Source organism: Anopheles funestus, chromosome 3RL, assembly GCF_943734845.2.
Source record: "Anopheles funestus chromosome 3RL, idAnoFuneDA-416_04, whole genome shotgun sequence".
Lineage (NCBI taxonomy): Eukaryota > Metazoa > Arthropoda > Insecta > Diptera > Culicidae > Anopheles > Anopheles funestus.
Window position 1 is genome coordinate 9,483,355 of NC_064599.1, and position 27,836 is coordinate 9,511,190.

The 27,836-nt window shown below is 42.2% G+C and overlaps 2 protein-coding genes across 7 annotated transcripts; both read left to right on the forward strand.

The window, feature by feature from the left end:
* The first annotated feature begins 286 nt into the window (after positions 1-286).
* LOC125771275 (protein draper) lies at positions 287-27,746 on the forward strand. Of its 6 annotated transcripts, XM_049441730.1 has the most exons (14): positions 297-467; positions 1,428-1,781; positions 17,095-17,542; positions 17,602-17,944; positions 18,356-18,651; positions 18,721-18,967; positions 19,047-19,517; positions 19,665-19,810; positions 19,975-20,397; positions 20,538-21,242; positions 22,912-23,283; positions 23,353-23,469; positions 25,171-25,206; positions 25,316-27,746. In XM_049441730.1, exons 4-14 carry the CDS (start codon positions 17,769-17,771, stop codon positions 25,858-25,860), a joined length of 3,534 nt encoding a protein of 1,177 aa, XP_049297687.1. In that variant the 5' UTR covers positions 297-467; positions 1,428-1,781; positions 17,095-17,542; positions 17,602-17,768; the 3' UTR covers positions 25,861-27,746. The 6 variants fall into 6 exon arrangements, with proteins under 6 accessions (XP_049297688.1, XP_049297687.1, XP_049297691.1 ...); XM_049441734.1 differs by lacking the exons at positions 1,428-1,781; positions 17,095-17,542 and having other exon boundaries at positions 25,316-25,651; positions 26,158-27,746; XM_049441731.1 differs by lacking the exons at positions 1,428-1,781; positions 17,095-17,542 and having other exon boundaries at positions 287-376.
* Positions 2,761-9,166, forward strand: LOC125771333 (solute carrier family 25 member 35-like). The gene is made up of 2 exons (XM_049441871.1): positions 2,761-5,705; positions 5,815-9,166. Exons 1-2 carry the CDS (start codon positions 4,991-4,993, stop codon positions 6,009-6,011), a joined length of 912 nt encoding a protein of 303 aa, XP_049297828.1. The 5' UTR covers positions 2,761-4,990; the 3' UTR covers positions 6,012-9,166.
* Positions 27,747-27,836: the final 90 nt, after the last annotated feature.

Here is a 27,836-nt window from a genome sequence, read left to right on the forward strand (position 1 = left end):
GCATTTTAACATATCCCAAATAACAAATGTGATGGACTTTTGGTTTTGGGAAATACAAACACAAAAGGCTAGTTTTTAGCAGAAGAAATAAAAACCTCATGAAAATTAATGTTGGAAAGTCGTTTTAAAAAAGTTTTATTAAATAGAAAAAAGTAAATTTTTAATTAAATCCCATATAAAAATCGACAAACTGTAATCTCACCCAACTAGTCAACGAGCCCTGCAACTAAGATAGCCCATGCTTGGTAGTGTGCGTGTCGCATGAAATCCCTTCAGAAAACATCACAGACTGTTGAACACCAAACAACAGCCATCTATTTTCTTGCTGCAGCTCTCGTTGCGTGCAGACGTGCATCTATTTCGTCTTCGTTCGTTGGTAATATTCGCGGCTCGGTGATTGTGTTTCTTAGATAAATAATCACTCTAGTACTATACTGTGCAATGTGATCTGTAGTAACAGTGGAAAGGTTAGTTTTTTAAAATGGAAAAGCAAAAAATTCCTTCCGCAGCATCCGTCTCCGAGTGTCAAACAATCGTCGCGTACTGTTACGCCGCTTTGTTTACCGAGCACTGAGCGCTAAACAACAATAAACGTTTTGTGAATTGCGCGAAAATTCGTGCCAAAAACCACCGTACCCGGTATCGTCTTTGGTTCGTGCTGATTCGAAGTGTTAATTTTTCATTAGAATAGATGTCTACGCTTCGATAGAAATCAGTTTCCCCCGTGTTGCGTGTCGCGGAAAGTGTTTCCGAGTGATGATTTCCATAAGCACGAAGCTATACTCACTGTGTATAACTTTCATTTCCTGTGGTTTATTGAAACGAGTCGTCTGCTATTTATGTTAAATCCGTTAACGTTCGGACGTGCGACACCGTGCCAGCTGCAAGTTATTAAATGTTTGCTGCAATTGCAGAATTTTGCAACCCCCTTGCATCGCCCTTTGTACGCGAAACTGTTTCACGTTTTCCGTGGGTAGATTCGGTGCCTTTAACTGGTTTTGTGCTGTGTGAGTTAACAAGTGGAAAACGAAGGAAGGTCGTGTAATAAAAGTAACAAATTATATTTTCTAAAAGCATTATTTAATCACATGTTTGTTAAATTTGTTTAGCGTCATCCTTTCATTTGTTCCATTGTTCAGTTTAAATTATTTAAATTGCCACCCCATCAAGCCATCTCCCTGCACAATATTGCTACCCTCGATGGGTGTAAATGTGTGCCCGCGCGAGAGGGTACATTGGTTGCCGTATCCAACGCAACAGTGCGATCCAACCGCGTGTGTAGTTGTGTGCGCGTTCGGGCTAATAAAATTTACGGAACCTGGCAAAAGTATGTAGCGTTGTTGATCACCCCTTCTAGTTCCCCATCGTTTGCTCATAGTGTTTTTTTTTGTTACTGGTGTCTTGTTTCTATGCTTCTATACTCGCAGCTGGTTTAATTTCGCCTTCGTACACAAATAAATAAAAAGTGTGCAAAGAAACACGCACGCAACGGCGCACATGTGTGTTAGTGGAAAGTTTGTTGCGCATATGTTGTATTTGCGTGGAGCTGCTCCACTGGCGCACACTGGCTTGGGCGTAAATATACTTGACGGTCGCGCCATAGCAGCACGTTTCAAAGTTGTTTTTACAGTGCGTTCTGCCGCCGTACAGTCCGATTCAATACAGAAAACCATTCACTTGGCTCAAATTGCTCTACTGTGGACAGTACGGATAGTCCTTTAAGCATCCCATCACGGCGCAATAGGTCACACCGGGTGGGTGTACCGACCGGAACAATCGAGGTAAGTAAACTCTCACCCGAATGCTGCTGGGGTACTGTGCTGGGAAGAAGAATGTAACGTAAGGAAGCTTCTAACTCGACCACATTTGTTAAATCTCCGCAAAAAGCAAGGAACTTCACCACAAAGTCCAAAGTGCACTCGACTGACCTCGATTACGTGAAGGAGAAAACATTACACTCTCTTTCTAACTCATCCCCGTGCGAGGGGATGATGCTTTGCCACCCTTGAACGACCGGAAAGTGCATCGTCCCGTGTCCGTTTTAGCCCATGCGCATGATGCAATCGAATGGGGGCGCTAGTTCCCCAATGTCAGTGTCATCGCCTTTCATCCCGGTTTTGCCGTTCACACCTTCTTCTTCGAAGGGATGATTGAACCGCAGCATCCGAAAGCGACGTGGACAAATGTGTGTCTCTGTTCAACCCTTGTTTATAGTTGTCACGTTTTACTATAAAATGAAAGAGGGAAAAAACCGTGAATCCGGGAATGATACTGTGTGTGTGTGATGGGACACAAATTAACACGAGAGGAAAGCGACAGAGGAAGCTAGTTTTATGTTCACCCCCTTTTAAAATGGTAATTAGAAGGAATTAGAGAGTCTGCTACGGTCGAGAATTGTTCAGGACGTTCTCAAGGCTAATGTGATCATGGTTTTCTGTGCATAGTAATAGGAACCTGGCTACGCTGATTAATATTACAGTGTTCCCTGTACGTTCGCTCTAAATACACCGAAGGTTGTGGATCGACTCTCATCTGTATCGATTCTTCGGGTAGATGCATGTGTTGGTGACATTAGTGTTATCCACCAACTTAAAGTAAACAACCGTCTGCAGATTCTTTCAAATACAGTGGAGCGCCGATTATCCGTGCTCTTCGGGACTCAGCCCCTGCCGGATGAGCGAATATCACGGATAATAGGCACAACTCTTTTTATTGATAAATATTAGTGTTTAGTGCGTAATGGGACTTTAGTGCTAAACCTAGATGTTAATTTGTTTAGGTGCACTTTGCAAAACTAAATTTGGTCTATTTGGTCGAAATTGAGTCAATTGTATCGTTTCCTATTGAGGCTTTTATTTCTTGCCATCACCGGTTTGCAGTTAATATGTTAATTCGCTTTTGGAACTGTCATTTCCGAGCTGCACGGATAATGGGACAGCCGGATAAAAGGCACCCGGATAATAGTTCTTAAAGACGTGAAAAGACGTCTTGGTGTTGGAGTACAAATTCTAACCGGTTGAAGGACAGTCACCAGAAGAGTTGTATAACTTTCCGTGCATTGCTCCGTAACAAGTAATCCTTGATCTCTTCCAAACAAGCCAATATGTCCCCGAGAGTGGCCTCTTCCATCAAACACTTAGTTTAAAAAAAAACAATCTCGTAGGACGTGATAAGAATGCGACTTTCTCTTATCGCACCTACTGTTTCCGACTCATTCTGACCATTTGTCCATGACAAAATCTCTGACAAGTGACGACTGTCGCTTGTCAGCAATCTTCGCAAACAATCCTTGTAAAGTGCAATAGTGCATATGTTTTGACACGCACTGTTTGCTCTGCTCATGCCTCTAGGCCCATTGGTACGTGCATCATTAGAAGCAGACAGATTTGAACGGTGCATCTTGAAGGGATGAAGTGCAGTTGCATTTTGAGATGCAAATTGAGGACGAATCCCGAATGGGGGTGGCATGGGTAGACAGAAACTGAAACGATAAAAGCTGTATCGTCGTATGATTCCAGTTTTAATGACGATCGCGACACGGAAGAAAGTACAACATACATTGAAAGGGATTATATTTTTACACCATTCCTTTTTTTTATGAAGGCGTACAAAAGAAACAGAAAGAACGGAATTTTAAAACGAGACGATGTGTGAATACTTGTCGTTTGTTTGCTGAAGTCGCGTAGGCCGAATGGCCGTCTTCACTGCGCAGTAGTTGAACGTTTAAGAATAAGACAGATTTTATTTCCTTTTGCTTCATTTCCCGGTTCCCGATATTTGGTATATTATTTTTGCTTCCACCATTGATAAGTATTTTATCAACTAGCGTTCATGATGCATGTTCAGGGGCGAGTTCTTATCGAACATTGGATAGAATTCCTTGACTCACAACTTTGAGACGAAAGGAAACACAAAAGGGTCTTGTAAGTGATTAAAGAAAAGCAAACAAAGTCTACATAGTTGTGGTGTGTGTACAGAGAGGAGGACAGGTTACTCGTTAAGATCAACCGGTTTCAACTTGTCTCACTATCCCGGCAGTGGCTTCGACCCAAAGAATATTAAAAATGCAGCACAAGAAAAAAGGGATCTCTAAGCTTTTGTGTTTGAGCATAAGAAGAAGGGAACATTAACCCCGTAGAGCTTAGGATAGGTTAGGTTGGGTTTTGTTTAGGGACTTTTCTTGCTTCTGGCATGATACGCCAGATTCCGAGGGGAACGACTTGATTTTTTGTTTGAATTCCCAACGAGTCACACACTGCATCGAAGTTATAAAATTATATTTAAATAGAAACTTTGATTGCACATGATAGTCTTTGGGATTTTTTTGGATTTTTTACCCGCTTTAGTCAACTGGGATGTTAAATGGGTCGTCCTCTGTTCTCTGATAATCTTCCGAACGTGTATATCATGTAAGGGAAAGTATTCCTTTCCTGGTGGGAAGAAATGATCTTGGGATGGGTCGAAGTTTTGTTTTGTTTGACGTGTGGGCTGTTGTGACCTGTTTGATTTATTGAATAAAAAACACGTTTGCATCATGTAAGCCCTCTGTTTGTTGTGCCCGAATGTCTTTCGCAATTTAATTTGCCCTACAAGTGTTTGGAGTGAATGGCAAAAAAGTTGAAGTTTGATATGACGTAATATGCATTTATCTTCTTTCTTTCCTATTTCGCTTTCTGCACCCAAAAATATATCGGTGTGCCTCGTGCTAGTCCGAAAACAAACTATGAAATGCCAACACCGATAAGATAAGACACTCGCGCTCTCGAGTACGCGACCTGCAACTCATGCCGCGAATGCTTATCCCAACACGCTTATCACGAACCACTGCTGCTGACCATTTGCGTGCCGGCGAACATAGGAAACAGTTTAGAAACATCTTTGTATCTCGACTCTTCAGCTCTTCGCGGCGTGCGTGTGTGGCGTGCAGCGCTTTAGGACCGTACTGCAGGTTCGTAACACTTGGCCCACGGAAACATTCTTGCCACCAACGATGGAATTCCTGCTCGGTGGTGCTTCGTCGATGTGTGCCGTGCTGTTTACGAACCCGTTCGATGTGCTCAAGACACGCCAACAGCTGGAGGGCGAGCTGATAGCGAAACAGAATCTCAAGGAACGTTCCTACAAAGGCATCCGCCAGTCCGTGATCACGGTGGTCCGGACGGATGGTTTGCGCGGCCTGCAGAAAGGACTTCCGGCCGCCTTACTGTACCAATTTTCGATGAACGGTGTCCGGCTAGGGACGTACCAGACGGCGGAGAATCTCGGTTGGACGAAGAGCACAAAGCATCCCTCGCTGACTCCACTGCTGTCGCTGTTCTGGGGCGGTTGTGCTGGGCTGGCAAGTGCTACCGCATCCTGTCCATTCTACGTGGTGAAGACACAGCTACAGGCCGTCACTTCTGGATCGTACACGGCACGGTTTCAGCATCACCATCGTGGAACCGTGTCGGCTTTTGTAAATATCTACCAGCAAAGTGGAATTCGTGGACTGTTCCGAGGGTATACGGCCACCCTGGCGCGACTTGTCGTTGGATCATCCGCCCAGATGTCATCGTTCAGTGCGTGCAAAGAGTTCTTCCTGCGCTACCAAGTGTTCCAGGAGTCGATTGTACTGACCGCATTGGCTAGCAGCACTGTGGCGGGATTTCTAACCAGTGTCCTGATGTCACCGTGCGATGTTGTGACGACACGCATGACCAACCAAGGTGTGCCACACATCATAGCATGCACAAATGTCTCTGATGAACGATTCTAACCATTCCTCTATTTCTACGATCACCTCGATCATGTCGACAATGTCCTCTTTCTTCACAGCCGTGTCTGCCAACGGGAAAGGCTTACTGTACAGCAACATTTTTGATTGCTTCTTGAAGATCTACCGATCGGAAGGCATCCACGGTTACTACAAGGGATTCGTGCCAATGTACCTGCGTGTGGCTCCACACACGATGCTCAACCTTACGTTTTGGGAGTTCTTCAAGGGTCTTCACGAACGATATGGAAAGCACTGATACACGGAACGATGCAAAACGACGCCCTTGTTCAAACTCTCGAGATATCATTCCCAAGCATACCTAAATGGCGCGCGCTACAACATACAAACGAATGATGAAAGACATATGACATATGTGTACCGTCGTCTTACCGCTTATCTTATCAGCAACCGTAGAAGACGTTCTTAAAGGCTTGGCTTTTATTAAAAACACACACACACACACATTCACCTACACAAACGCAACTCCACTCCAGTAGTTCGCATTTCAAATGCTTGCCACACCTGCTTTGCTTAGCAAATATATTGGTGCTATATAATAGCGATAATACAAGTTGGAACAGGGAACCTACATTGATAAGAACGGAGGATCTAAAGATTCTCGATACGGTCGTTAAACGATTAGATGCTTAGCACAGAAGTAAACTTCCGATGTACGATACACTGCACGAGTGACTAAAAATGGAAAAAAAGCATAGCAAACGGAACGGATATTCTACTCACTTTGGAGTACTTGAAAACGATGACATCAGTTCTGCTAGGATGGATAGCAAATGGGAACATAATAACATCATCATCTTGTCTGGATGTTGTCATTACAGAACATATGAACTAGATCCGAACAGTCGACTCCATTGTGTGTTTTGAGGAACTTAAAAGCGTCTTCTGGGGTATGTCTGGTGGTTAGAAGACGGAATGATATCTTCGTTCGGAATGTATCTACCTATGGAATCATGGATGTTCCTCTTTAATCCCATATTGGACAAGAATTCAGCAAGTCTTTTTAGTTAAAATCGCAGCTTCAATGTTTGGTAAGAGATGTCACAAGCATCACGAGCCTTGAGGTTTTGCGATTGAGTGTGATCTGTAGTTAATTTACAGTGATATTCACATCTAATATTACTAGCTTCTCCAATAAAAGGTTTATGATGAGGTGTGCTTATGCTGTTAACATAAACCAATGCTTGTACCTGAATGGTTCTGTGGAAACAAATAAGGCCAATCCGCAAATGAGGATTCATTGCGGAATAGGGTCAATTAATTCCCCGAAGCAACTTGTAAGGGCGTTCCATACATGTGTTAAGTATTTTTTTTGTAGCATGCAAACAATTCCCAAGAACCTTTGAGCTGAACTTGCGACGATAGCAATTGCATAGGCATGGGAATGATTCTGGGAATATTGGAACGCAGTGCACAAAATGTATCACACCCTTGAAGTTTTTAGGTGACCCAGGTTAGTGTGGTAAAACTAGTCGCAGGTGGAGGATCGAGTTAGTGATTGGTGATCAAGTTTTTTTTTGTAAAGTATGAAGTATATTGTGATATATGTAAATCCTAGCAGCTAAAGAGCTAACGCTGTTTTCAATCATGTTTATTTTTGTACGGCAAAATTTCAACCATATACTTTCTCCATTTTGTATGCGACGACATAAAGTGGTAAGTGTGTATACTTTCTCCTTTTTTGCATCTGCCATGTCCCAGTTTGCTAGGTCATCGATCAGTACCGTCCAAACACCAGGGCGTATCGTCATCATCGGTCGGGATTGTCGTGATTGTTTGCTTGTGAACAGAATCAATTGATACCGTTGAATTATTGAAAAGTTTCCATCATGCCTTACCCCGATGTGGTCTCGGTATACGCTAAGTGACGATATCGATTGAGAAGAGTGCCAATGCAGAACAGTTTACTGCAAATGTCATCCCAATGGACGAGGTACGCCATTTCCAGCTGGCGTAGGCAAATACCCTTAAGGGGAATGGTTTGCAATTTGGCATGCGTTCCAGTGACCCGATCATTAGGGAGAAAGAGGGAGAACGAACAGAATGGACTTTCCACTTCCCGTTTGTGTGCGGGTATCTGGCTGTGGGTACCGTGCTTAGACAGTCGCGGGTCATAAGGGCTTTACGGTGATGGCGACGGTTAGGAGTGCAATTACCTTCGCCTACCCGTATATGTGGGCACTTACTTTGCTTGTTCCAGGCCCGCCCTTTCTCCTCTTCGGACTTAGTGGAGTTGGTCGATTCTTATTGAGGTCAGACGAGGGTAGAAGAAAATCCGTTTGAAGAAATGGGAACCAAATCTGTTTCATAACAGGAGTATTTGTAGGTATGTAAGTTGCATTTTTAAGATTAATTGTTTTACTGAGACAAAGCTGCTGAACTACTGTTAACATTACTCCTCGTCTATTTATGAGCGATCTATGCTCATTGCTTCATTACTGCAACTTAACGAAAAGCTTACATTACAAAAGTGTATTAAAAGGAATCTGATGAAATATTAACAAATTGTTGATTGAAGCCATCTATGTCCCTTTACCCTTGTAGTACGATATCGTGACGTTAATGCCAGCTACTATACTGCACTTGCCGAACCTAACCACAAAACACGAACATAGAATGGAAATTAGAGGTGCATGTGGGAAAATAATACCCATTCTATCGCCCATTCGACCGCATGCATGTACAACAGGTTCGCGTGTAGATCGCGCGTAGCTTATTGTTTCAACCGATCCGGCTTACCCTCACCGACTACAATGCATTCGGTGTAGAAAGCAATGCGATTTATGCGCATTAGGAAACCCTGCCGTGGAAATTATCTAACGCCGGCACCCGTGATGGCGCATGCTAGAAGGCCTATCCGGCGAAGGGAAATACATATAGTGGTTGCTGGGGAATTCCGTTGCAAGGCCACTTCATCCAACTCATCCTACCTTTGGTTGTGGAAAGGTGGAAAGTGTTCAGACTGACGGCCGGTTTTTTTTCCTTCCGCATCATGGAAAATGTGGGTCAATATTTGTACCCCTTTTTTGCCTCGGTGGGTCCCTAGTCTCTATGAAGGTGTATTTACATCATCCCTAACACATGCCTTTGAATGTTATCAATGATCAAGCAGTAGGAAAAAAAACACATGTTCATCATGCGATCAAATTGATGGAGCCACGCTTAAGTGAGCCAGATTAGCCAATGCGAAGGTAAGAAAAAGACACTTAATGGGGACCCACCAGCTATTAGGGCAGCGAAAGTGGTGCTGCTGTGCCATGACGAGTCATATGAAAGGCTTCGTTGTCACAAAAACAGCTTTAATGTGGTCGAATGTTAGACGTGTGGTTTTTATTACGTTATCGTAACCCCGTCACTAAACGCTTAGCAATTGTCGCGTTTGCGACCGCGATAAATTAAGAAATTTACAAATTTATTTTTGGCCTTAGAAAATTTTCATTTTTTTTTTAATTTTTATGGTTTTTTATTCTTTTTTTAATTTAAAGCGTTATTTGAGTGAAAAGAAACTTATTTCCACCAATTGGCATTAAAATAAATCAATTTAATTTTTTTTGCTAAATTTAACGTAAGGGGTAAGCCTTATGAAATTTTCGAGTTGAAAATTTTAAAAAAAAAAATTTCTGATTTTTTATTCTTTTTTTAATTTAAAGCATTATTGAAGTGAAAAGAAACTTATTTAAACCCATTTGCATTAAAATTTATCGAGTTTAAAATTTTTGCTAAATTTCCCTATAAAAATGGTAAGGGGTAAGCCTTATGAAATTTTCGAGTTCAAATTTTTTTAATTTTTTTTGTTATTTTTTATCCTTTTCTCAATTAAAAGCATTATTTAAGTGAAGAGAAACTTGTTGCACGAATTCGCATTAAAATTTATCGAGTTTAAAATTTTTGCTAAATTTCCCCAAAAAAATGGTAAGGGGTAAGCCTTATGAAATTTTCGAGTTGAATTTTTTTTAAATTTGTTTTTTGGTATTTTTTATTCTTTTTTTAATTTAAAGCATTATTTGAGTGAAAAGAAACCTCTTTCAACCGATTCGCATTAAAATACAACTATTTATAAATTTTGCTAAATTTCCCCAAAAAAAAAAACACGTTCACAAACGCGACAATTGCTAAGCGTTTAGTGACGGGGTAAGATGTGTTGCCTAATTACACGTCTATTTTTTCTCGTTTTGCTTCTTCCGTGCTCACGATCACAAGATCAAATGAAAGCGAAAGTGTGCTGTTGAAGGATGCTGTAAAGGGTTGTTAAAGTTGCGTTGTTAAAGTTTTGTAGGTTAATTGAGGTAAAATAATTTTCAATAAACTAATAAAATATTTAAAATTTTGAAGTTATATCCAATAAATTAGGTTTATTGGGTTTTAATGCTTCAAGTTTAGTAACCATCGATTGTAGATGATCAGTTGTTGTGTCCGTAAAATGAGGCTCGCGTGAAACGGGAGTGAGTTTACCAAACATCTCTCGATACAGCCAAGCAATACGAATAATAATTCCACGCAATCACAAACCTATAATCTACTGTTTTGTGTATACAAAGGAAATATCATCCAGTGCATAAAAAAACGCAGATAAACATTTAATGTCATCGCATTTCCGTTACTGCGATGACGTTGCACTTCCATTGTAGGGCGTTCTTAGGGGCAAGTGTGAGTGTATTGTCACATAAATTATGCACTCGTATTGTGTGGAGGATTGTGGAACGAAAGGTTGAGGACGCAACCGCGAAGTTTCGTGGAAAATGGAAAAATAATAGCTACGTTGGGTGGATGGGGTCGGGCGAGATCCTTGATAGAAAATATAGAAATGTGTGGAAATGGAAGAGTAAAAGGTAGTACATGTGTGGCCACATTTGATTGCCCGCCCTGCATTTACATTAATCGTTGTTGCGATATCGATCGATAATTACCTTGAACTTTCATGTGCGAGTAAAAGCACGTAATCCATCACGGAACCATTTCCATTTGATTGATGTATGCAAACATGTGTGAGGTGCGATTGGTGTTACCATAAATATATGAGTCAAGTTCAAGCGAGAAGAGAAAATCTTCGTGTCCATTACATTACCGAAGGAGTTTTTTCTGGTAGAATAAACATTAATTTGTACACAAAAAAACAATGTTTTTAATAAACGATGAACCTGTGAAAAGGTCATTTAGACCGTTCATGAATCGATTGTGTAAATGCTTTTTCACGATCGTATCAGCTGCATGCTATGACTCATGCTTCAGTACGGTTCCATAATAAGTTCGTTTGATTCATCCACTATTTATTCGCTTGTTTGTTTTGCATAATAAGGAGCAAAGAGGGTTAGAGAGCACTGACTGTTCTTGTAAACGACTTGTAGCACGTATGATAACAGCACAGTAGTACAGCGTTGACTATTGGCAGGAAAACCCACCGATATGAAAACGAAACAGTGGCACTGACGTGTAGCGACAAATTTCCCTAACCAAAAGAATGATAATTCTACATACTTCTGGTAAGAATAGCGTCACAGGAAGCGACAACTTCAAACTTGCTGATTGTCCACCATCCTGCTTCACTGCTCACTGCGTGTGATAGATTGGGGAGGGATTTGAACACCAGTGGCATAATAATACATTTATTAGGGAACAACAACTGTGCCCGGCCGTTTTTTTTGCGTTACGGTCTCTGGTGTCTAATGTACTGCGAAGATGAACGGAAAATGAAACGAACCGCATTATGTATATCACCATTGTATGCTGGTGCTATTGCTGATTGCTGCCGAACACTGGATATGGCATAAATCACAGAGCATGGAGCAAAAAAGGCCATTTAATGCCAGGCTTCTATATAGTTGGGTTTGTAAATGGGTTGTACGGACGACTGTGAAACATAAATAAATATAGCTTCTTGCCACCATTACGACCTGCATAGTTAGTAGCCCCTGTGGCGCCTGAAGGGCGATCGGAACTGATCGGAACTGAAGCCGAATGAAGCCATTAGAAGCTGATAATCATTTTTATAGGGGTTTCCGGTTGCAGCAGATGTGTTAATAAACGCGTAATTAATCACACAATTCTTCACATTCTTGAACGTTTCTTCTGATGCATGAACCCAAGTCTAGAAAAGAGGAAACGGAAAAGTCAACTGACATTATGCATCTTCATGAGCAGTTGAATGTTTTGAAGCATTGTCAAATCAGAAAAGAATGTTCAATTGAAGTATGCTATGATTTCTCTCGTCAGTCGTGTAATTGTTTTCCTTCAAGACGTAAGAAGATTCAGTTTGCGAAGCGTAGTTCCTTTGCGTTTTGACGATAAAATGTATAATTCTACCGACGGTATGCATTTCCCTTTTGGTTTTGATCTTGTTGCGAACGCATTGCGTATATCCCAATTTAGAGGATGATCCCGAACGCGTAGAGAGAAGGAGAGAAAGAGAGAAGTGGCTCAGTTTGACTGTACTCGTGTGTCATATAAATAGCTGAGAGTGTAATGAAAATAGATTGAATAATATATCCCAAACACACCAATGCTCGCGTAACTTACACGCATTGGAATGGCTTCGCACTCGACGAGAGTCGTCCGATTCTTGGATTGTATCTGTTTCAAACAATATTTCCCTCATCCCATCCACAGCGAATAGTGCAAATCAACGGTTTAGTCGTAAAGTTATGCAACTAAAACCTCCGGATCGATGTCCTGGATGTCGCGCCATTATGATACGAACGATACTAACGACATGTAACTGTAAGCGTGGCTTTACGGAGTACCAACTCCTATCCAAAACATCACTGGAAATTCAGTGGCCTGAAAGAATAAGCTTTATGAACTGTTGGATATATTTCATGGTAATGTTCTGCCCTTATCTCAACGTTTAGGTTGAGATCTGATGATAACATTTTATGTTTTATCTCTCTTTTTTAGTTGAGTTCTGCTAGTTCACTTGTTTTGCTGAATATGATTGAAAAACTTTTCCCGAAGATGGCTTTCAACCATTCCGATTTCTCACATCAACTGATATCGTATTCGAAAGAGGATGTCCATTCTGGTTCTAAGCAAGATGTGTTCGACAGATTACGCAATGAACTCTCCGTATCTTCGCGTAGTGAAGAATCGTCCTTTGAACGATGGCGTCCTGTTCAAGGATGTCTGCCAAGAAGAATGATCATAGAAGATCGCTTCAGTTATCGAAAAGCTTGGCGTGCGACTAGCAATATTGCTTATTTTGTGCTACGATGCCTTTTGCTGCTCACCCTAACCATCCTGTCTGGATCACTCTGGTGCATTGTTGGTTTTATCTACATTTTCGAGGCTATTATTGCATGGACATTGTCTACTTTACGTCGTGCTGCTGGCATTCAAGTTGCATCTGAACATACAGCTAATCTTGGGATGAAATAAATATTACACCCACGGTTCATCCCACTTGCTCTCTATATCTCTCTGAACTGCGGGAACATTGAACAGATGTTCAAACGTAACGTTGCTTCGGGTGGCGATCAGTGCGGAATCTGGGTATGATTCAAGAAAAATTCCGCTTAGCCGAGAAAACCTTCACGAAACACTCGAATGTCCGATTGGTGGTGGTGATGGTGTATTTCTCCACCCTGTTTTTTATAAACCTCCCGTAGTCAATGATCTCGTAGTTTGTGTGGTTTAGTTTACTAGAGCCGGGAGTCAACTTAAGCCGGATGGTGATGAATGAACCAGTGTTTCTCCCCAACCTTTTGGCGCCAATTATCTCACACGATGTGGTCAAGACAGATGAGCGAAAACTGTGGCTTCTTAGAATACGGCCACATTTGGAACAAACAGTATTCAGCTTGCCCCTCACGAAGGTCCAAGTCGACAGATGTAATCAGTCTAGCTTATGGTGATTTTGACCGACGTGTCGTACGGTGCCAAATGTCATAACTTGTGCATGCTCTGGCAACTCCTGTAGTTAGGTGGAGTATTTCACTGGCTACTATTGCAGGTGGTATGAGTCATGCATACGGAGATGTGGAAAGAGAGAAAGAGAGAAACAGGATGAGATTTAGTACAATTTGATGCGTCATACACACCCAATCAGCCAATTTGTTGATGCGTTATAAAAAACTGATTTTCGTACGAGATGAAGGGAATGTAACTGGAGGGAACGTACAACTAGCGCACATGGCTAAGGCGAGACGTCGTGCTGACGAAAGTGACGACACTCGGCGCTTGTTCCGCTGTATTATTATTTGGCACATGCTCCCAAAGCTAAACACGCCATTAGCCATTGAATTTTGGGGAGGTGATTGAGTGTGCGTTATGAACGTGAATAAGCGTCAGGCTACTGACACACAACCCGTAACGAAACCGTTCCGTTGGTGTGCTACTTAGTGAAACACGATGGGAAGTTAAAGGACATTAAGTACAGTGTGAAGCAAAGTGTTAATTTGAGAACTTGAGCTATGTCGCACCCATTTTGATTCTTGTTGGGTATAGGAAGATCGCTTTTTTGCAAACCCAACATGGAGTTACCAACACACGAAATAGAATGTTTCGTTTTGTTTTTTGTATTGCTCAAAACTGTTTAAAGCTAACAAATGAAACAAACATACCATGTCTACACAACGCACAAACAGCAAGGAGGAACTCTTGCGCTTCCAAAGTTATTTGACACCGACCCCCCCCCTTCGATCGTTCAGCGTCAATTTACAGTTTCTTTAACGAAACACCGTTTGTTTTAAAAGTAACATGTTGCAACAACGTCAAAGCGCACCAAGCAGATCGGTGCTAAATAATTAATAAATTCAGTTTTCCTTACTCTGCCACTCTTCGGTTCGGTATTTCAAACTTTCAAAATATTTCGATCGGCGAGGGAATGATTTTACGAGCACAATTGTATACGTAAAAGAGGGGGAAAAAAGAAAAATATTTTACCTACTGCACTTCAGAACTTCATGATCCCCCGCATGCCCGAAAGGCGGAACTCGATGAGCTTGCTATTGGTTGGAAGAGGTTAAACTCCAAAATTGAGCTGACTTAGCTAAAAAATAATGAAACTCCCCATTCGGATCGGATGATGGACGAAATAACGCAGTTTCGTGTGCCGGTAGTGTGTCCAATTAATGATCGCACAAAAGAAATAATAAACACTATAACCACAACACCAACAAAAAGAACAATACCACAATGAGGTCACATCAAGTGCACGAAAGTGTGGAGGATGAAGGCATTTAGTTTACAAAAACAAAAACCTTTTTTGGTGGGTTGGTAGAGAAAACATTTTGAGACTTCTTGGTGCTTAAGAGATCGTTTCGTAAGGCTGGATGGTTCAGAAATCGAAAGCGTTATAGTTCGTTGTACGAGAATAAATCCCCCCCAATGTACGATAAAAGCAGTTTCTCTGATAGTTCTTCAAGTGTCGGCTATTGCCGGGACTCGTCTAATGTGCCGGTTATCAGTAAACACCCTCCAAGACTCTCAAGACCGTTGCCCTTTTGGCTTCTTCGGTGTGGCCTGTTTATGGACGTGTCTTTAAACAACTTTGCTGTGCAAGTGATGACTCGCACTCGCGTCTGTTGGTCAATAGCCTTGGATGCACCGGAACCAGCATTAAATGTAATAATAGTGCCGATTGTAACACCAGAACAAAGCCATAAACTTACCGAACTCTGTGGGGTGACAGTGCCGAGACATGGTGTGATCGTGATTTAAACTTCTCTATCCAAACCACTTCTTGAGTCATTGACGGAAGGCAAGTTGGCTTGGTGTTCCACCATTATCATTTATTCTTTTTGTTTGCTGTACAACGCACTGCACCCTATATGGGTACTGTACCGGCGATACGTACTGTGCGGATGTATTTTAACTTCATAATCCTCAATACAATAAGGTTCACAGTAAGTACCGATAAACGGGTTCTTATCGTGTCATATCTCTCGTATCGTATCACTACTGTCAACCAAAGATGCCTTTGCGGATAATGGTAGAGGATGCACTTGATGGCACACGCAAACAACAACCAACCATTGCGGCGAGTTGCGATAAAGACGAAACTCAAACAAGGAACATTTGTCGCAGTGCAACAGGGAAGCAATTGGCATCAGTTTCATTCTATCCCAGTGATTCATTGAACAGTGTTTGAAAAGGCACACAGTTATGTTGTGACTGCAATTGTCGCAGATAATGTTCCATGGAGTAGAAGGACGAAGGAAGTGCTGTACGCGGGGTGCGTCACAACATTGTGCCTTCGGTATAGAATTTCGAATGCGCAACTCGTGCCCCATAGCTTGGTCAGGAATGTGTTGTTGTTTAGTGGAGCTGTGTAATCGATCGTATGGAACGCGATCAATGGTTGGATTAATTGCGCTGTGGTGGCGGTTTTTTCCATTTGCTTACATCGCGAAAGCCTTCTTACAAGTCACCAGTTGATAGTCCATAAAATGAAGGCGGAAAAAAATGAGACGAAATTAGTTCTTCCTGTAAACTTTCTTGGAACTTTGAATCGATTCAGTAAGCGTGAGGTTTTTCCTATTTTGCGTACATGACGATAAATGTTAGCACGTGGGGGGGAAGTTTCTAAGCAAAAGAGCGATCGTATGCTTCACAAAAACAAAGGAATTGTCGTCTACATATTGGCTGCACAACTCTCTGTGCGATAGGCAATGATTTATTATCTTCATATGGTCGGTGAGAAGTAGCAAGGTTTTGTGCGAAGTTTGAATTATTCTTCATGTATGACAATAAAGCCTCCATGGCGGAAGGTGATGTGTTAAGAAACACAAAGAAACTGCAGAACCGAAGCTATCTGGCAAGAAGATAATCGTTTTTTTTTATTGCAAAGAACCTCGTTCCAAAGTCCTCAGGTTTTGATTCTCCTGGATATTGGAACGCAAAAGAATATTTCGTCTATTAACAAAGAACCTTAAGTGTGGAGCATTAAAAACATCGTTTTACAGAACAATAGAATGTCTAATCTAAACACGAGAAATTACTGTAATGACAGACTTTAGTCACTAGCGATGTTTTTAGTAATATTATCTCTCGAAGAACCGCCTAAAAATATACATAAATAATAAAGAAAACATCAAGTTTATGGAATGCAAATCATGCTATCAATCTTCGAGAGACAAAAATCCTCAAGATTTCCGGGACTTATACATATGATCTAAACTTAGCTAAACATTATGATTCATCAAAACACAACGTACAATTTTAGCGGTAATAACAGCAAATGGCTCACCATTCCTACACAGTTATGCTAATTAGAAGCTTCCTCCAACATCAATTTGTCGTCGTTGGCCCAGCGTTACGGTGTGGATCTTTCGCCCATCTTATACTAACTAATTCTTACACTTCTCTTTCGTTTGTTCACTTTTTTCCAGCAACAACGCGTCTAATTCCCGGTGCAGTAGAAATAACGGATTCTAGAATGTGCCAATTCTGGATAAGAAAAACCGTAGCAGAATCGTTGCAGTGAAGTAAAACATTGGTGATGAAGATCTTATTACACAATCGAACACTCTGGCGCGATCTGATAGCGTAAGCGCACCATAGGAGGACAGCGAGGAGCGAAATCGCATTTCGTGACGTTCAGAACAAAGAAAACATCTCCTGACGTATGAAACACCCGTTGGACGGTCGTCATCGTGTGCGGACTCGGACAACTAGATGATTGACTGGCCACGCGGCTAAACTGTGAACGTTATATGTGTGCATAACGCCGATCATACAGAGATTACTGATCTGTTTGAACTGTGTGTTGGTGCTAGGGCTAGTGAAGGTACAGAGTGGTGTACCTTTACTCTTTAGCACCAGTAGTAGGATATATGGGTAATACACCCGCAAACCGTGCTTGGTATTTATGAATGAAGTTCTCCCTCTTTAAACAGCAAAGACAAACAACGTGCAATTGCATTGAGTGTAAAAAAGCAAACAAGAGAACGGATAGAAACAAGTGCAAGTGCAGTGTGTAAAGGCAGCAAATATCATTTACAAACCGTGCTCCTCCATCTGCTGTTGGTGTTACGGCTTTGTAGTTAAGAGCACAGTCCCCCCAATGGCACGAGCACGAAAGAAACCGTGGATGGAAATGGTGCTGAGTAGAACGGGTCCATCCTTCCTGATGGCAATATTGCTGATGTCCGTCTACTTCAACAGTCGCGTTCTGGCGTATACCGAACTCGTCAAGGATGACCACCTGGAGGGACCGAACGTTTGCAAGGAAGTGGATAAGTAAGTACGATGACGAAAACCGTACCGGCAATTCGGTACAAGCGGTACTAGCGGTACACTTAATTGTTGCGTGATTTACCTTCGAGGTAAATTAATTACACGGTGGGGTTTGGTGAAGTGTTGGATGAAATTACCCATGCAGGCTTGACCAATCGCTGCCACCAATCAGTGAATAAACGAAGGTGAAACTGGGGGTTTTTTTCCTGAACAATGAAGTGCCGGCTTTCGCTAACAAGTGGAAGGGATTTAATGAGCGATGTGCAAGCACAGTAGCATTTTAAAGCTAAAAATAAAATAATTAAGAATTCAAAACATTTAGAGGAAGGGGTAAAAATATTGAAAAAAAACTGGATAAAGTAATGTAGGAAAAGGAACGTTAAATAATTTACAATTTTGTTCTTTTTTCGGTAGCATTCCCATCACGATAACGACACCAAGGGAGGAAGCGTACCAGGAGCGGTATCAGAAATGGTGTCTCGGCATACCGCCCCGCTGCTCAGCGTATCGCATCAAGATCCGAACCGTGAACGAAACGCGAACCATCATCAAGCAGCGAATCGTAAAGAAATGTTGCGTCGGCTATCAGCTGGATGAGAGTGAAACACACTGCGTACCGGAATGTAAGGCGGGTTGCGTAAACGGCACGTGCGTTAATCCGGACGTATGCCGCTGTAATAAAGGATTTGCTGGCAAAACCTGTAACATTAGTAAGTATCCTGCGCTTGGTGCTGTGGAACCGTGTGAGTAAAGTGGCTTTTTGCTTCGTTCTTTTTTAGGTTGTCCACCAAACGTGTGGGGCTCGGACTGTAAACAACCGTGCAAATGTGTGAACGGTGCCGCATGTAATGCTGCGGACGGTAGCTGTGAATGTAACCGTGGCTATAAGGGTCGATACTGTGAGGAAACGTGTCCCAGCGATCGATTCGGGCAGAACTGTGTTGAAATTTGTCAGTGTGAAAACGGTGGCACGTGTGACAATGTGTCCGGAGCATGCTACTGCAGATCCGGATATACCGGACCACTGTAAGTGATACGAGGAGAAAAGTGTAACTCTTCTCTCACCGTGTTCTGACAAATGAATGTGGTCTCGTTTTGCTTACAGCTGCACGGAAACATGTCCAGCCGGTACGCACGGGAAGCAGTGCCAGTCGAAGTGTCGCTGCCAGAACGGCGGAACGTGTGATCCGGTGACGGGTGAGTGTGTTTGTCCGGCCGGTTTCACCGGTACGGTGTGTGCGAACCGCTGCCAACCCGGCTGGTATGGGTTGGAGTGTGCGAACCGTTGCGAATGCTTCAACGGTGCCGACTGCGATCGGGTGACCGGCCAATGTATCTGCGCGCCCGGCTTTATGGGTGCGAAGTGTCTCGATTCCTGTCCGAACAATCAGTACGGTATCAACTGTACGGAGACATGCCGCTGCCTGAACGAAGCGCTCTGTGATGCGTCCGACGGTAAATGTACGTGCCCGGACGGATGGACCGGTGCCGACTGTGGACAGCGGATCTGCCCAATCAACCAGTACGGTGCGAACTGTACTGGCACCTGCGACTGCAAGTGGAGCAACACTAAAATGTACGCACGGTTTTTGTTTCTGTTCTGTTCCCCACAATGCTTTTAGTTTGTTGTGTTTATGCTTATGTTTGATTTTGTTTCATTTCCATCCATCGTTTCGAATTGTTTTTGTGTTCCCGCCCGTCACACTGGACGAAATTGGAACAGGTGCCATCCATGGACCGGGAAGTGTCTGTGCGAGCCCGGCTGGAGCAATAGTGCGTGCGATAGACCTTGCCGCTTCCTGCGCTACGGACAGGACTGCCAGCTGACGTGCAACTGCAAAAACTCGTCCCCATGTTCACACATTGACGGTTTGTTTTACTATTGTTTCTCTTTGTTTGTTGGTTTTTTGTTACGTTTACATGTTAAAATTATTTGTATTTCAAAATATGTTCTCCAGTTCTTTAATTAATTTCCGTATTTCTTTTGTTTCTATTTCATTCCTTCTTATTATGCTTTGAATTGACGACTAAAGGAACGTGCTTGTGCATAGCCGGATTTAAGGGCGAAAGCTGCGAAGAACCTTGTTCGAACAACATGTACGGTCAGAACTGTAGCGAACGGTGCCAGTGTATGAACGGGGCCACCTGCGATGGTGACTCGGGCAAATGTAATTGCGCACCCGGCTGGCAGGGCATCAAGTGCGATAGGCCATGCGACGCACAGCACTTTGGGCGCGATTGTACGGAAAAGTGTCGCTGCCAGAATGGTGGTGTCTGCAATCCGATTAATGGACAGTGTACCTGTCCGGCCGGACGCACGGGTGAACAGTGTGAGCAAAAGTGCTCATCGGGTCGGTTTGGACAAAACTGTGAACAGTTGTGTGATTGCCATCTGGAGAACACTTTGGTGTGTAATGTAACTACCGGACGTTGCATTTGCAAGACAGATTGGGGCGGTGAGTTATCGCTACGAAGGAAGGAATCGGAATAGTAAAAACACAATTAAAGTTCATTGTTATCTTTGAAGCTAGTTAAAAAAGGACACACTTACACGTTTCTTTAAGCACCTACTCATTGGCGTATGTTTTCTTTCCAGGTGTTCGCTGTGAAAGCCGCTGTCCGCTAGGCTACTACGGTGAAAGCTGTAGCGAAATTTGCACTTGCCACAACAATTCGTCATGCGATCCAACGACCGGCGCGTGCATCTGTTCCCGTGGCTGGACCGGCCCGACATGCAGCGAACCCTGTCCGAAGGGTTTCTTCGGGCACGGTTGCATGGAACGGTGCGCCGGCTCGACAGATACCAATCGCACCTGCAACCCCATCACCGGTCAGTACGCCTGTTCACCGGGCTATATTGGGCCGACATGCGAACATCCCTGCTCGTCCGGCTACTACGGTCAAGATTGTACGAAAATGTGCGATTGCAAGAACGGTGGCGAGTGTAATCACGTCACCGGCGAATGTCAGTGCACACCGGGCTGGATGGGATCGAACTGTACGAAAGCGTGCGAGGACATGTACTTCGGTACGAACTGCAGCCAGCGCTGCAACTGTCACAATAATGCCGACTGTCGCAAGAACGATGGGGCGTGCATTTGCAAGGCCGGCTGGATGGGACACCGGTGCGAAGAGGTGTGCCCGGAAGGATTCTATGGCAATCATTGCATGTTCACCTGTCAGTGTCCGGCCGGCAACTATGTGTGTCATGCGGCGAAGGGATGCGTGTGTATGGTGGGCTGGACCGGCAAGAACTGTGACGAACGTATGACGGATAAGTTAACTCAGGATATCGAATCAGGTAAGCATCGCATAAGTGTTGTCGTTTAGTTTGATTTGTATTTTGATTTGATGCTTGGGAGTAATGGAATGAAGTTTCGTTGAGGTTGAGCGGGGTTAAAGCGGATATTCCATTAATGTTACTAACTCCTTTCTTGGCGATACGTTTAGTGAATGAAACAAATTCTACGTCTACTGATGACACAGTATCGACCAACACCCAGCTATCGTTCGATCGTGCTTCAACGTTGTACAGCATTCACATTGATCTGATAAATAATTCCGCTACGCAACATACTGAACGAGAACATCATCTCATCGTTATCAATGACAAAAATCGTCCCACAGTATCAGCGGCGTACAACATTACGATCGAATTCTCGCTCTACGGGAACAGCTTTCTGTCAAACTACAACAGGACGCATTCCCTTCGGCCAGGTCAACAGATTACCCTGCTTTATCGGGAGGATGGTTTTCTAGATCTAACGCTCGTGCAGATGAACTCGTATATTACCTTGACGGATACAGTGCAGGAAAGTTCGATGAGCGGTAATGCAAATTTTATGGAAACGTTCATCAACAGCACAAGCTATCGAGTAGCAATAGATGAAGATTTAACAGTAAATGTAACTTACGTGAACCTGCAAAAAAGGAATGATGATGGAAACAGGACGGTTGTACTGCAAATGGGACAGAAGATGGTTATAAGATTGATTAGTATGAACGACAGCGTAGAATCAAAAGAGGTTACGACGGTCTTTGTAAGTGATTTAACGACTACAACTCCTGCAACGCCTCAAGAAGTGGAGAAGTCTAAAGTGAAGACAGGTGAAGAATTATCTCCAGCTAAAGATATAACTCCAACATCCTCTCTCTATGATGAGTTAACTTTGGATAGCTCTACTAAAGGAGGTGCAGTTGATCAATTGATTACAGCAGTAGATACGAGCGGTGAAATGGAACTATCTTACACAACAACAGCTGCTTGGCTGAAACCAGAAATTGAACATAAGGACCAACAGACCACGGAGAAGTTTGATGAAACTGGACACCTTCCAGGAGAGAAACCTTCAGAAGAAACTGTTGAAGAAGTGTTAAAAAAAGAAATCGCTGTTAATGGACTAGAAAACACTACACAACTAGAAGTAAACGGTAATTCCGTTAATAAATCCATGATAGATGGCGCTGCGACTGCTGTTGAACCTCCTCCTCAACCTAAAGAACAATATTTAACTATACTGCAAGAAATGTTTCGTGCTCTATACGGTCCAAATGGGAACGAGAAAAAACATCCAGAGAATGTTGAAAACGATACCAATTCATCCGCTGTAGTTGCTGAACGAATCGGCGCACGGGAAGGATTAGCGGGTAATTTGTATGCGTGTATTTGAGTGGTTTTAGCTAATGACTTTGAAATGTTTTGTGCTGATTGTGCTGTATTATATGAGGCTTTTTTATGTCACGAATTATATGGAAGTTCCCCTACACCTCTAGCAGTTCCTGTTGCGACGCGATCCTACCGAATGTTAGTGAAGCATCGCCACCAATTGAACACTTGTGCAAAAGAAGTGTGCACTGTGTTAAGCACCAAACGATGTCCGTTTTTTGTTTTATGCTTCTCAACTCTATTTAATTAGCAACAACACTCCTATTAACTATTCTCTTTTCTTCTTTTTTCATCCCACTCACAGGCTCTACCGGCTTTTCCGTCTTGGCGGTCGTACTGTCGATGTTGTTCATATGCATATTTGCCGCGATGCTGCTCTACTATCGGCGTCGCGTCGCTAATCTGAAGGCGGAAGTCAACCACGTCGTAAACTACATGACACAAGAGCAACCGAGCCATTTCGACAATCCCGTGTACGCACGAACTGGTGGTGCGAACGGAGGTATGGCAAACAGTACACTTTCCTCGAACGGTACCATCGTGCCACCGTTGGATGCACGCACCGGTCTGCTGCGGAACGTGCTACCGAACAATCTGCGTGATGTCATGTCCGGGCGCCGTAAGCCAAAACAGGACAAGTACAGCTATCCGGACAACGAGTACGGTGTGGATAAGTGTAAGTGTGGAATTTGAATTGAATGGGAAGCATATTTTGAGATATTAATGTTTGTTTGTACTTTTGTAGCCCATTCCATTTCACACTATGATGCGGAGAGTTTCAAAAATTTCGAGGCGGACCTAACCAACCCGAATTGTTTCAAGGATCACGTTTATGACGAGATTCGGCTAAAGGATTCTATCGGTAAGTTTAGAGATTTGTAGCTTGGTGGTGAAATGTTTCGCCCGGTACGATTACGCATGTTGCGCCTAACAGTATGCAATCGGGAATACTTCGACTTTGGGCCCAATTACCATTCCGCTTAGGGCTTCCGAGAAGGTTGATCCGCCACTGCTCCTAAAGCTATAGCCTTACCATTTTTGAGCAATTTTGCAAAATTAAAAATTTGATATATTTTAATGCAAATTTGTTGCAATACGTTTCTTTTCACTCAAATAATGCTTTAAATTAAAAAATGGATAAAAAATCAGAAAAAAAATTTTAAAAAAATTTCAACTCGAAAATTTCATAAGGCTCACCCCTTACGATTTTTTTGAGAAATTTTGTAAAAAAATTAAATTGATTTATTTTAATGCCAATTGGTTCGAATAAGTTTCTTTTCACTCAAATAATGCTTTAAATTAAAAAAAGAATAAAAAACCGGAAGAAAATAGAAAAATTATAACAATTTGAAAATTTCAAAAGGTATAATTTTTCACCAAGTTTTGCCTATAACTGGGTCGGTATCCAACGGATCGCCAATCTTTAACTTGTGGTCCATAGATGGCACTAATGGCTACATTTTCTTCTTGGACGGTCATGTCCTCAGTTGTCTGTGTCGGAAGTTATTCGAGGAACCAAGTTCCATACCCTGTTTGTGAAAATGTAACATTTTCCTCATTTTTGCAACAAGTTTTGCCTATAACTCGGTCAGTATCCAACGGATCCCCAATCTTTAACTTGTGGTCGATAGATGGCACCAATGGCTACATTTTCTTCTTGGACGGCCATGCTCTGAGATGTCTGTATCGGAAGTTATTCGAGGAACCAAATTCCATACCCATACCCCATACCCAAAATGTAAAATTTTCCTCATTTTTGAGCAATTTAGCAAAATTTATAAATGTGATATATTTAAATGCGAATTTGTTGCAATAAGTTTCTTTTCACTCAAATAATGCTTTAAATTAAAAAAAGAATAAAAAATCAGAAAAAAAATTTTTAAAAATTTTCAACTCGAAAATTTTATAAGGCTTACCCCTTACGTTTTTTTGAGAAATTTTGCAAAAAAAAATTAAATTGATTTATTTTAATGCCAATTGATTGCAATGTGTTTCTTTTCACTCAAGTAATGCTTTAAATAAAAAAAAGAGTGAAAAATAATAAAAAAATCCAAAAATAAAAAAAAATGAAAATTTACTAAGGCTCATTTTTGCACCAAGTTTTGCGTATAACTCGGTCGGTATCTAACGGATCGCCAATCTTTAACTTGTGGTCGATATATGGCACCAATGGCCACATTTTCTTCTTGGACGGCCATGCTCTGAGATGTCTGTGTCGGAAGATATTCGAGGAACCAAGTTCCATGCCCTGTTTGAGAAAATGTAAAATTTTCCTCATTTTTGAGCAATTTAGCAAAAATTTTAAACTCGATATATTTTAATGCGAATTTGTTGCAATAAGGTTCTTTTCACTCAAAGGGTGCTCTAAATAAAAAAGAATAAAAAATAAAAAAAATAAAAAAATCTATAAATTTGGAAATCTCCTAAGCAGAGGCGGATCCCGTTTCATGTCCTTGCCAATCAGACTAGCCGCGGAAGTATTGGGAAAAGAAAATAGAATAATTTAAAGTAATTTTAACTGTAACAAGGCATTAAAATGTTTTACCAAACTTTACGCATGCAGCTGCTTTATCGCGGGATTCAAATTACGCCTACGTTTGTAAGTTATTCCGTGTTCGATGCTCTGAAACAATCACATTCATCATTATGTGCAATGGCATATTCAGCAACCTTTTTTAACATGCATTCTTATCGTTTGCTTCTTCTAGATACCGAATACGATCATCTTGACTACTCTCGTCCGGGAAGCTCACACAAGGCGCACTATTTCCCTATGGCCGATGGTACAAATACAAATCGAAACATTCCGGGAACGCTACCGTTATCGCTACCGAACGGTACGGTGATCAGTGGGGCCACAGCCGGCACATCCGGTGGCGGTTCACCGAAGGCAATCAACGTACTGCGCGAAGCAACCGGTGGTGTTGGTAATGGCGTTGGCCCTATCAACAATCTGTCCGCACCAACTAGAATCAACAATCTGCTACCGGCCGTACCGTACGTTATTGAAGCGAAGTGTAGCAACACCGATCCGTCAAACCTCGGTAACGATCTTTCCTCGTCCTCGAACTCATCCCCAACGCCACCATCATCACCACCTTCACCGTCCCTGCAACGTCAGCGGCTCGTACCGAGCGGAGACGATCTCTACGTGCCGATGACGGCAGGCGGCGAACCCGGTTCGTCGTCCTCCGGTTCGTCCGAGTTCGGTGGGCTAAACATACCCAACCATCAGCTCAACATCAAGGAGTAAAAAATTCCCATCCGGGCTAGTTTCCCACACACCTGTACAGCTCCCGGCCCGCACGCGGAACCTTTTGCCTGGTACGCTGGGTGTTTGTGTTAGCTGTTGGTGCCTGCTAGTGGCATTGCATTTTTGTGTGATATATCTCCCACATCCCGATTGTGTCTCCTCGTTTCAAGTTCCTTGTCGTTTCGTTCATCCCGCTTCATCCATGTCCCCTCTCTCCAGCCATTCGTAGATGTGTAAGGCGTACAACGGTGTTGGTGTTTTCATTCCCTCCGTTCACTATCCGTTTTACTTTTTTAGGTGTTTAACTTTTAGGTGAGCACAATCAGCCTGTTTCATCTGCCTATTACTTCCCCAAAAGCGTGCACGTGCTTATGCAAACGTGCGTGCGTGCGTGTGTATTTATAGAATGATTGTAAAGCGATGAAACAAAGGGCGATACGTTTGCAACGATATGTACATCAAACCACGTGCCAAAACGTAGTAAAGTGAAGAGGAAATCGAAAGGAAGGTGAACGAACAGTGTGCGCAAGGTGGTGTGATTGCAGAATTAGAGTGCATCAAAACTAAGCATTATTGAATCTCAGCCTAGCGGACAGGAGCTACTCTGTATTAAGCCCTTGCATTTGGTGTCGCAACGGAAACGCATCGTGCCTGAAAGGCGATGGTTAGAAGAAGAGAGCGACCCAGAACTGATTTTAATCCGGTTTGTTTATATATTCGTGTGTGTTTTTTCTGTTTTACAAATTCAATTCTTCACAACGATATCATGCGTAGATGTGGAACCGCAGTGTTTCATAGTAAGTGTAAAGAAGTTTATTTTTTAATTCGTTTTTGTATTTACCCATTAAATGTGAAACAGCGATCGAATTATTGTCAGCAAACTGCCACTATTTAGCGGGCTTGTTTGGGAACCCTTTCCCGCAGGGTTCTATTTGCCGTGTGCAATTACTATCATCTTTACTTTTTTTTCTACAAGAAACGTTAAGCGAAGAGTTAGGAACAGTGTAAGAGGTTACTAAGAGGTACGAGTTAATACTTTCCTAGTTTGTTTGTTTGTTTGGATGGAGTAGTAACAATTCCATTACGAAAAGTGGAATTTCAAATTCTTATTTGTAGATAACGTGTATAAGCTAAGATTATTGTGTAGCACGCGGTTTCGATTAGTATAATGGAACCATGCAAATAGACATTCAGCGAAACATTTTTCATTGTGGAAATTCTCTCTGGTAGTCAAGTCATAGGCTTTCGTTCATCTTTATTCCTTTCGCTGCGTGGCTATTTGCGTGGGACCACTTGAATCAGTAACTTTCCTATCATATAAAGGAAACCGTTTGACAACGGCAGGAGAGAATTTTATAAATTGATTGAAATGCTCCACCAATTAAGAGAGCATCATCCAGCCAAAAGTTCATGGTGGAGAAATTTTAAAGTCAAAAACGAATATGAAAAAACATTTCACAAGTGAGAAAGCAGAAAACGAAAAGTGCAAAAAAGAAAACAAAACAAAACACGGTAAGCAATTTCATATGATACAAAAGTTTCGATACTGTTATTTTCTCGAAGAAAAATAAAACAATAATACAAGAAAAAAGATGCATACTGAGATGGCAAGCGAAGGGAACTATAATATTCATATTTACGAGCACAATACGATTCGATTGTGGGAGGGATTAAATGAGAAGCAAAAAGATGGTTCCCTCTCTGTCTGCTGTTCTACAAAACTTCTAATCATGTTAATGTGTTAAGCTAAGAGCTAAGATTATCTTTAAAAATGAATTATTTTTTACGTGTAAAAAAAAGAAGAAAACACTCGATCGAATAGAACTGGATTGAATCATACAATAAACGAAACTAGATGAATTACTATTTACTGCTGAAAAAATAAATGCAAAGCTTTCTTTCTCTACTAGACATGCCAGCATAGTGGAAAGAATCGTTCATCACATTCCATTCGTTAAGTATGCCAACAGTTGAAG

Coding starts and splice junctions, on each gene's coding strand:
- LOC125771275 (XM_049441731.1), top strand. CDS start 17,769: ATGGCACGAGCACGAAAGAAACCGTGGATGGAAATGGTGCTGAGTAGA. Junction 18,968..19,046: donor TCCGGATATACCGGACCACT/GTAAGTGATACG, acceptor TTTTGCTTACAG/CTGCACGGAAACATGTCCAG. Junction 23,284..23,352: donor CGAGTACGGTGTGGATAAGT/GTAAGTGTGGAA, acceptor GTACTTTTGTAG/CCCATTCCATTTCACACTAT.
- LOC125771333 (XM_049441871.1), top strand. CDS start 4,991: ATGGAATTCCTGCTCGGTGGTGCTTCGTCGATGTGTGCCGTGCTGTTT. Junction 5,706..5,814: donor GACACGCATGACCAACCAAG/GTGTGCCACACA, acceptor CTTTCTTCACAG/CCGTGTCTGCCAACGGGAAA.